This window comes from Rhagoletis zephyria, unplaced genomic scaffold (genome assembly GCF_001687245.7).
Source record: "Rhagoletis zephyria isolate East Lansing unplaced genomic scaffold, Rhagoletis_zephyria_1.1 Rzeph_scaffold_06215, whole genome shotgun sequence".
NCBI lineage: Eukaryota > Metazoa > Arthropoda > Insecta > Diptera > Tephritidae > Rhagoletis > Rhagoletis zephyria.
The window spans coordinates 1-11082 of NW_016163298.1; the positions used below are offsets into that span (position 1 = coordinate 1).

Consider the following 11082-nt stretch of genomic DNA (forward strand, 5'->3'; position numbering starts at 1 on the left):
GTTGGTCCAACTTTTGCCGCCATCGCCTTCATCGCGCTGCCATCATTTGAATTTATCAGCAGGCGAAATGAAATTTTCCGATGGACCTGCAACTTTGCATGCCAAGTTGATTGTAAGCAGTTGCCACTTGCATTTACATCGCATTGCAATTGTGTCGAATGCAATGGCTAATAATAAAGAAAAAAAAAAACCACTGCGGCTAATTCTAAGGCCGTGCAACAGCCCACCTCCAAAGCAACTTGGCGCGCTTCACAACAAAAGCAATTGGCCGGGTCGGCGGAATTTCACTATGAATGACGTTGTAGAAATTTTTCAATTTATTTACTATGCAACTCATCAATGCGTTGTTCGGCTACGTACGTATGCGTGAAGTGCTTATTTATCTCATCCGTAGGCGGTGCATTAATATCTGCATAAATATATGCATTCTTCCGCATATACTCGTAATGTGGCATTGGAAGGTAGCGCGCGTAAAAGTGAGAAGTTATTGCTTTCATTGTTGAAAGTAGCGCAAGATTGTTGATTGCTACATATGGATGTATGTAAATCTCATTTTCGAGCAGCACCAAACGTTGGCAAGAACCTATTAGCGCCAAAGAATGTAGCAGATGATTTTGTGCTACTTACACGCCATATTATTTTATACGCATACGCCTATTCACACACACACACATACACATACATATGTATGTATAAAGCAAGGCAGGTATCTTGCCCTTCGAGCAGCTAAAATCCTCCTCTTCACTCTACACCAGCTTGCATCATCATCTGCCAGCACCAGTCAATCAGTTGCATTCGTGTCAAAGGTTCGTGGACTGGCAAATTGGCATGGAAATCATGCCAAAGCAACAACAACAACAAAAAGAAACGTAAATATAAGAATTAAAATAGCAGCAGTAATCAGCGCGCTTGACTGCTGCCTACAAAGTTGCTACGATATCTTTTATTCATATAAACTTAAGTATGAGTATGTACATATGTATGTATGTATGTACGCATTATAGTTGAGAATGCATCGGACTTTCTTAATCAACTGCTGCTTCTTCTGTAAGATTACACTATTTCCTCTTTTAAATACAAATTAAAAACATTTGGATGTAAACAACATTCTCAGGTATGTACTATAACTGGCGCTGGAGGGCTATGCCGGCGCGCCAGCGAAAGCCCAAGTTCGATGACCCATAAAACTGATTACGATTTAGTTGATGGCTAACTGCACGTGGCCATAAACATGACGACCATTAAATATTTAGAGCAACATCTGTTTACATCGATCTTTGGTATTCGATTGAAACTCGAACGATGAAGGGAGACGCTGTTAAAGGGAAATTAAAAAGGTAGTTTGTTTTTATTACTAGCCATTGTACAACATGCTTTCATACGAATATGCTAACAAATAAGTTCATCTGACTAATAATTTGTATGCTAATCTGTTCGAAATTTTTTTTAATTAAAAATATTTTTAAGTACATATACATATTTATTTCGTTTGATACTCCCATGTTTTTTTTTTTATACCCTGCAAACCAAAGTTCCCGAAATCTTAACGAAATCTTTAGGAGTATCTGATTTCTGTAACGATTTTTTTCCGAATCTTCAAAGAAAATTATATGAAGTGGTTGACACGAACTCGTAAAGAAATTTCTGTACGAAAAATAAAGAAAATTCTGGAAAAAGTCTGCAAGAAATTCTTCACATAGCAGCATTATTTTCATTTCTTTACCGATTTTATTCCGAAATTTCGTAAAAGAATGGAAGTGTGCGTAATTTATTTCATTTTAGAAAATTCGGCAAAAAATCGGATGGGATCTTTCCGAATTCTTCAAAAATTCTTTACGATTCAGAATACTCTGAAAAAATGGTTTGCAGGGTATTTTCAAACTAGTTTTTATAACAATACTTTCTCAATACTTTTCTGGCGATGTAACCACCTATTCGGTTCTGGCCGACACCAACAAATCACGACAGTCTTTGCTCATCTGTGCCAACTGACGCCAATTGGAAATGTCAAGTGAAGCCAGGTCTTACTTCAAGATGCCTTCCTCTGCTACCAGCATCGCGACCCGCATTCTATACCTTCAGAGTTGGAGTATTTCTGTCCATTCGTACAACAAGGCTACACCAGCGGAGCCACTGTCTACGTATGTATATCGGACTACAAAGAGTGGTACGGCGTATGCCAAAGGACAGCAGACCGCGTACGTCTCTGGTCACTGGCATGTAAATTCGGCATAAATATCAACCTCCAGTTTCAGTTAGACGTACCGAAGGAGTACTTTTCCGCTTCCCGTTTACTCGTGGGAACAAAAATAGTTCAGTTTTAACTCAAATACATTCAGATAAGCCCGATGATGCTAAGTAATCATCATATTCAGACCGACCGTTTGACCGAGTCATTTGAGTCAATGGACTTTCCTCAACCTCAGATGTAGTGAAACATAAAACGTCAAATCACACGCGTCCTCTTTTTTCTACCTCTACAATTGACTTGGATACTGCTGGTACTTCGTCAGGTGTATAGACTACATGGTTTCAGCCTGCATGGCCTTCAGACGCAGAGTCAGAGAGTACGGTGATCCCTAACACCATTACGTTGCTCTGGTTCAAGGAGTTAAGTTGGAGTATAATCTAGCTTCGTGCATTTTGAAGGTCTCACATAGGCTGGAAAACGGTCTTAAATACTTATCCAGCGCGCATTGACGACCAAGCTGATAGCGGTGATGGACAGACTAATGTATAGATTTAGCCAGTTTACGCTAATGTTAAGCGGCGCAACGCAAGCAAGTGTACCGCGAAACGTAGTCCCAAGGACGCTGGGCCGGCTTGTAGCTGACATAAGGACACCTCAGTCTTGGAACCTTTCGAGGTAATGACGACTATCCCAAACGAATTACTGATGTCTCAAACGACTGTTGGCTGGTCACCGGATTAAGGAAATGATCGGAGAAAAATAGCAACCTTTAGAAACAGGCACCCACCACCGTTTTCACTGTGCCACAGAAATCCGTAGCCTCCCGACCGGATCAAAAAAGGTGTATAGTTAAACGATCGCTTTAAAATAAGCTATGAGCACCATATGGCTACAGTAGCCAGGCTACTACAGTCTAATCTGCATCATACCAATACTGCGACGTGGTTCATCATATAGATTCAACTAGCGAGCAGAAATTTGCTAGTGGCCTATACTAAGCACGCCGGAAGTATGGTGGTCAAGTGAGAGGACTGAGCCAGTCAGGCAGGTTAATATATGAACGAGTGAGGTTACGCCTCGAGCAGACCTACTGATCATATTAATTTCATTTCTGCTATTTACAGGGAGCAGCTGCTGTTGTCATAGTGTATTAAGTTTATGGAGTATAGGACTGGGTATAGAACTGCTTTCAGTGCCATTAGACGCTCCAAGGGGAAATCGTGGAAGCACCAATGTGAGTCGATGATATAGACACTTCTGAGGCCACCTAATTGCTGAAAAAATCTTTCTGAGGAGCGTTTTAATGGCATATGACTCCTAAGGAGGCAAGATGACATCTTGAAGTAAGAATCTGAAGTACTTGCGTTGCTCCATGTTCTTCGTGTGAATAAAATCTGTCGACTTCCCCAGAGTGAGCAGTTTTTAACAGGGACCAGGTATAGTAGGTGGTGGAGTCGCTAGACTCATTCACAGTTGGTGATCTTATTTTTCGAGTACTAATTCAGAGAATCATCATTGGTATCATTGGTCCCCTGCTTTGTCCATTTAGGCCTTGTTTACTTCAGAATATATATGCATTTAAAGGATGCTATCCTCTCTTATTTACCTAAAGGTGGTGCTGAAGTCGAGTTACTAGTTACTATTTAGTAAAGTTCGCATTTTCGGTACTATTCAGTGCACTTTCGGAATATGTTTTGGCGATGTTAAAGATCGAAGCTTTAGGTTTTAATGTGCGCAAATGTCCTCAAAATGAGTGCTGAATTTGTTTAAATATATAGTTTTCCAATATTACTTAGTAGTTTTAAGGTTTCGCGGGCATAAGCTTCCGAGGAGTTAACAGCTAGAGCCTATGTCAATATACTAATTTCTTATTCCTTTTTTCTATGACTACACGCATTTACTACGACAACAAATCACTTATGAAAAAGCAGCATTTGGTGTGTGATAAAATGGCTTAAACATTATCTAAATATATCATCACAAGCAGACATGAGCATAGAAGCTTTCAAAATCAACCACCAAAGAGCCGCCACACTACCAACACTACTATCAGCGAATCAAAACAAAATCATTGCACACAAATTACAAATTCAAAACGCCCAATTGAAATTCGTAGCAATGTAACGCTCAGTGGAGCTTGTCATTTATTACCATAGCCATACAAAGATACATGTGGTAATTTGGCTCGCCTTGAGCAATTTTCATTAATAAACATGCGGTGAACGCAACAGTGCGACTTCGGCTGCTCCTTCTGCTACTGACAGCCGCCGCCAACTTCTGCTGCCGCTGCCACAAGGAGAGTGGCGCGAATCAGCAAACAAGTTAGGAAGCTGACTAAGTCGAGCAATGCGACAGGAACAAGATTAATGCGAGTAGCTGCTACGAAAATTGTTGTCATACCTACGGTGGAGTGGGAGTTGGGGAGAGGCAAAAAGCAGAGCAGCAATGCAAATGGTAATGGTAATAGTTGGCTAGAAAATTGCATTGAAAGCACGCAAAAATTTAGAGGTAAGTGAGTCAAGAATTATGGTCATGGGACGGCGCTGAAATGTTAGGAATCCGCTAGCCAAGATTTGCGTTAGCGTTTGTCACACAAGGCTAATGTGTGCAGATTGTTGGCATGTATGAACATGTGAACGAGGGAACGCGGATGTGTGTGTAGTAGAATTGCCTCGCATACGGGTATTTATAGGCATTCGAATATTTGCCGCTGTAGGCTAAGCGGTGATACTTAATTGCAAGCAGTGAGCGCAACGAATGGTACTTTAGTTTTCAATTAAGAATTTGCTGCCTTGGCAACAACGTATACACACATTCATACATATATTGCAGCTAAATTTGTGACATATAGCTATTGGTGTGGCGCTAAGAATAGTGTTCACGTAAAGTTGCTCGCGTCTGCTGCCAGCCTATGAGTTTCATTGCGAAACGTAACTATTTATCTGTTGTCACAAGGCGCAAGGTGGGCCAATTGATTTGCACATATTTTATTTTTCAGCTTTACTTATTTTTTTCAGCGTTTTTAGCTTGTGTTTTTTTTTATTATACTAACTATGTATGTACATTAGAGTGGTCCGAGTTTTGTATGGGGAGAAAAATTTTCAACGTTGAAAATGGGGCACCCACTTAGGTTTTTCCTTTTGGTAATCAATACAGGGTGCTCAATGACATTGAAATGCGCTACTGTATCCCTTTACTGATGTTTTTAAAAGAAAGGTACTGTTGCCATGACAACTGAAGCCTGAAATATTTTATCAGCAAACTTAAATTTGAAATGATCTTATATATATAGCTTGACTAATGATTGGTTACAATATAGTACTTCTAGAGTAAAATATAAAAATTTCATCAGCATCCCCTAAATTTATACTTAGAAACGTAAAGTTTGGTGCCAGCACCTCTTTTGGCAAGAGGAAAAATTTGGACGCCGAACCCTATCTTGGAGAATTTTTTTTTTTGGACCATTCTAATGTACATACTTACATACATATGTATGATAAAAGAAATATTTTTCTTAAGCGGTAATGGTAATTGTATTGGTAATGGTTATGGCAATACATATGGTAATGGTAAGATATAGAAATGGCAATGGTTATGGTAATAGTAATGTTTATATTAATGGTAATGGTAATTGTAGAGGTAATAGATATGGTAATTATAACGGTCATGTTGATGTTAAAGGTAATGGTAAGTGTAATTGTAGTTGTAATGGATATGGTAATGGTAATAGAAACAGTAATGCATTGGCTATGGTAAAGTAATGGTAATGTGTAAGTTAATGGTAATGGTAATTGTAGAGGTAATGGAATTGGTAATGGTAATAGCAATAGTAATGGAAATGGTTATGGTAATGGTAATGGTCATGTTGATGTTATGTTGGCATGATGTTAATGGTAATGGTAATAGTAATTGTAATGGGACTGGCAATGGCAATTGTATGTGTAATGGATATGGTAATGGTTATAGCAATATGAAAGGCAATGGTTATGATAATGGTAACGTTTATGTTTATGTTAATAGTAATAGTAATGATGGTGGTAATGGTAATAGTTAGACTGCGGATTTGTATGCAAAATACGAAGCCTAGAAATATGTTACACATAACTATAAGCAAAGTGTATAAACTTCTGTACATTTTGTTTATACAAATTTATAGACTTTGCTTATAGTTATGTGGTACATATTTCTACGCTCCGTATTTTGCATAAAAATCCGCAGTCTACATAAAACAATAAATAAATGTAAAAGTATGTAGGACACTAAAATGCAGACCTATGTATGTATGTGCATTAGGGTGGTCCTTAAATGAAGGAAGCAAATTCTTACATCAGATCTCCCAAGCCTCAACCCCTACGTCGATGCTACTATAGTCGAAGATATCGCATATAAATTTTGGTCCCGATTGGAGACGGTTAAGACCTGTCGAACAGAGGGAAAATTTCAGACTACGGTAGTCTGTGTGTTATCTATGACAGTGTTGTTACCTATTGAAGGGGTGAGACTAAAAAAAATTGTTCATTTAATTTTTTAAGGACCATTCTAATGTGCATCAATCACTCCTCAGTTGTCTGAGAAACATATTCAGTGGCTAACGAAGCCGAAACGTCCGAAATTGGGTACGATATTCTGGAGTTAGCTGTTTTTGCCTCAAAACGACTTTCTAGACGAAAAAGTGCACCTAGGTACCTGTCCGGTGGAAGCGCTGGCGTTATCCCCAACCTATCTCGAATGATCATCAGCTGACAGAAACAACTATCAAATCGGCAAACAGAGGCAGAGAAACGGGACATCAAATAACGACCTTTCGTAATGGACATGGAATTGGAAAAGACGACTTGCAGAAGGAGAAGAGACCCAGTGACCGATAGAGAACCTATTTCTCTGCACAATTCGAATGCCCCCTTGAGCAAAATTTAAAGAAAAAGGTATCTGCTTTTCTTTGTGCTGACTAGAAAGAGCTGTGTGCAACATATCAAAGGAACTCTGGTCTGAGTACAGCAGAATTAAGACCTCGGCTCTGCTAATGGATCAGGGACGAAGGGATTTAGAATAGTAGCCACCACTCGTGGCATTGACCCTTAGGCAAACATGCAACAATAATCGAACTTTTTGTAGCTGTCAGCTAGAAAATATGTAGTTCGTTGCTTTTTGATCGATGGTTAATGAAAAGCTCATTCCAAAAAATTTTCTTTTGATTTCTGCCAAAAACGATTTTTATTTTGCATTTTATAAATATAAAACTTTACTTCTCCTTCTGGCAACATGTTGACCAGAAATTTATATGCATAGAGCAGCAACATCAGCAGCTGATCGCAGAAGCTCATTTAACAACAAACTACCAATGCTAGCAGCAAAATCATCACCAATACTTGAGAGCGCGCTACTGCGCAAAAGAGCTAAAAACGCTTGCGCTCAGATCGTACGAAGCTACACAAGGTCGGAGAGAAAGAAAGTGCAAATGTTTTAAGCAGAATTTCAAAACCATGAGCAAGCCAAGCCAGAAATGAGCAAGCGAAAACTGAGAGAGTGTGCAACACTGAGAGCGAAAGCAATACCGAGAGCCAAACAAAACTTGTGGAACTTGCTATGGAAATCACAGCCACTGTGCCGTGTCTAAAAGAAAAGCCAACCATAAAGTGTGCCAACAAAGAAATGCTGAAAATTGTAAAGAGCAAGAGAATAACAAGTTTGACGAATAAGTTCGATGTTTGCTTCAAACCGCCATAGCAGAAGCAACAGTGAAAGATTGGCTGTCACACAGCTAGCGCAGACTTGAGCGGCACTGAACAGCAGAGCGCAGCGCAATACTCATTGCCATGACCATACACTGGGAGGTTGGGAAAATGCTTTCCTACAAAACACATTTTGAACTTTTCTACGCGTATATTTTTCTACGTTCAACTCAGGCGGCTGATGTGCGCTTTTTACAAATGATTTTCTTTTCTCGTACTCCTATGCCGCGTACTCGCACAGCGCTCAGCTACCATTTGTGGCCTTTGGTGGTTGTGATGTTGGTCGTGCTGCGGTGGAGTGAGGCGGCTTTCTTAGTTGCACTCACTCTAGTTGTTGCAGATGGTCGACGCAGCAGCAGCAGCAGCAGCAGCAGCAGATGGGTTTGGTTGGATAAAAATTTTTAAAAGACGCTGCAAAATCTGCTGGCTGAACATTTGTACCGCTGCGGTGCTACTAGTTACAGCTCGTCGAGTTCGTCGCTTAAGTCTTTCGTTAGTTTTTCTGTTTTTGCTTGGTACTACTCTTTTTGTAATATTTGTTTGTGTAATAACGCTTGTGTGCTAACTTGATTTTTTACGGTTCATAATTCTTATTGGAGACATTCTTTTCAACGGGCTTTTGTTTTTGTGTTTGTGTTTATTATTTGACTGTTGGTCAAACGGGTACATTAAAGCGCTTTAAACAACGCGGACTTGAATAACATTTGAAAATTACAAAAAAAATACAAAAAAAAATACAATAAAAAAATTAAAAATACAAAAATAAACGAGAAATTGTTTGTGAATGTTCGAATTGCATACAGAAGTAGTCGGGTGGATGTGGCAAGCGTAACGCCGTTGTGGCATTGCACGCGAAGTGAAGTAACCGCCGTCCAGCACAAAAAGGTGGCTTAAGCTTGAAAAGAAGTAAAGAACAGTTAGTTGACACTAATACGGCTCGTTGCTGATTTTTTTATTTTTTTTGTCGAAGCAACTGGGCAAGAAAGTTAGAAGGAAAATAAAGTAAAGCAGAAGCTGTGGCAAAAGGTGATTGACTGTGACTGAGCAGGACGATTTCAAAGCGGAAAGAAGAAGCTTGAAGATAAAGAAGTTAAGCAGAAGAGCTGAATGAGGATAGAATATAAAAAAAAACAAGAAGTAGAAAACAGGATTTAATGCTAACTTAAATTTGTGAAAGTTGTAGGTTTTAAATATTATTATTTTGTAAGGATAACAATAAAAGAAACACTCCTCGGAGGAAGTATAAGGCTCTAAGAGTTCCAAACGTGTGAGAAAAAAATCAATTAAAAACTTAATTTACAAAAAAAAACTGTAAAAGATTTTATACGAATATTAAACAAAAACAGTGCGAGGATATTAAGAAAAGTTTAACTTTCTTTCACCGAAAAAAAAACAAAAAAAAAACGTACCTCAAATTAAATCCAAAAAGTGCTTTTAAAAAGTTCGATTAAAATCTCTTTACAATACCGCCATGAGATCCTTGCGTTTATCCTCGCTGGCCGCGCTCGCCTCCGCCGCCTGCCTCATCGGCCTACTGCAGCTCTGCACGTCCGTCAACGCCGATTATCCTGGCGTCATCGAGCTAGTCGGCTACAGCAATCGGCGCGCACGCACGCATTACATGCCACCAGCTGGCGATAATCCCACACTCGCCCCACCGCCAGCCAAAATTCAAGCCGACATCGAAACGGTCAAAGCGAATATCGAGAAGTACAACAAATTACTAACTTTGGATACGAAAAATTTACCCGAATCACAAAAGGATATGCTGGAGCGTATAGTTGAACGTGTGGCGCGTCTCAAAGAGTCGCTAGACATCGATGATAGCGAGCGCCTGGCAGCGTCAGCTAAGCCCATCGCGAGCGACGCCACACCACCGGCAGCTACTGACGCCGAAGGCAGTGAAACACTGGCTGCTAAAACTACTGGCATTACCACAGAGGCCTCTACCCAAGCCGAGGCCGAAACCGATCCAACGCTGGTCTTGGACGAGACTACACTGCTGCACTTGCAAACCTCCATGGATGAGTTGGCCGTCGCACAGGCAGCAGTGACGGCACAAACTTCGATTGCACGCGACTTGCCCATGCCCACCACCACAGAATATAACTTCAATATAGCGCCTGGCAGCGACGACGACAATGCCGGCGGCGGCGGCGGCGTCGGCAGCAGCAGCGGTGTTGAACCAACGGACAGTGGCACAGATAGCAGCGAAAATGAGGACACCACCGAGAGTTTGCTGACAGCAGGTGGCACAGCCGCCGCTGATTATCCCACCACTACTGTGGAACCATTCACCGATGCCACTGATGCTGATGATCAGTTTGTGGCAGCACGTTCCAACAACAATATTCCTGCTGCCTCAATACGAGCCGAATCGGAGGAGTCGACGAGCAGCAATGGAGGTGGCAACAGCGGCAGTGGCATTACCACAATTGGCAGCCAGCGTACACTCACCACTAGCGGCAAATTGACGAAGACGCGTGCCACTAAACGACCCGGCTCTGGAGGTATTACCAAAACGGGCATACCAAAGCGAGGCCAGAAACCAGGCGGCACAACTGCTGGCGTACATCGCAATAAGCAGAAGTTGGCCACCACTACTACACAACCATTGCAGGCTTACCAACGTCCACAGCCACAATATCAGCAGCCGCAAAAGCAACCACAATTGCAATACCAGAAGCCGCCACAAGCATCGCCACAATTGCCGCTGTCGGCCACGTCGCCCTTGTATCAGGCGTCGCATAAAGTTTCCGTGCCGTCATCGGCTGCAACATTTGCCACAGATAAGACTTCTGCTGCAGCTGCTGCCGCCGCCGCCGCCGCCTCCGCCTCCGCCTCCGCTGCGTCCACAGCAGCCGTAACATCAGCGTCCGGGGGCTACTCTTCTACACCCATCACCACAACATTGGCCAATAACTATGGCAATGTGAACAACGATATGGACTACGAGCCGCAAGTCAATACGTCGGCGTTAATTGATAGCCTGAATAATGCACGCGAAGAATTCTATTTGCAGAAACAAGGCGTCAGCAATAAGGATAAGGTGAGTACAGAAATGGACTAGGGGGAGGGGGTAGCGTGATGGGTGAGCGTACTAAATACTACTTGCGACAGCACGTAGTAACTTTTCCTATGCGTGAGTTATTGAATAGT

The 11082-nt window shown here is 41.4% G+C and overlaps 1 protein-coding gene across 2 annotated transcripts in view; it reads left to right on the forward strand.

Annotated features, from left to right (window-relative positions):
• Positions 1-8372: 8372 nt before the first annotated feature.
• Positions 8373-11082, forward strand: part of dsx-c73A (doublesex cognate 73A) — a 28986-nt gene continuing 26276 nt past the window's right edge. For both annotated transcript variants that reach the window (XM_017628799.1, XM_017628800.1), the window contains exons 1-2: positions 8373-8808; positions 9242-10972. In XM_017628799.1, coding sequence (XP_017484288.1) covers positions 9395-10972 — 1578 coding nt within the window. In that variant the 5' untranslated portion in view covers positions 8373-8808; positions 9242-9394. The remainder of the gene's footprint in view (positions 8809-9241; positions 10973-11082) is intronic.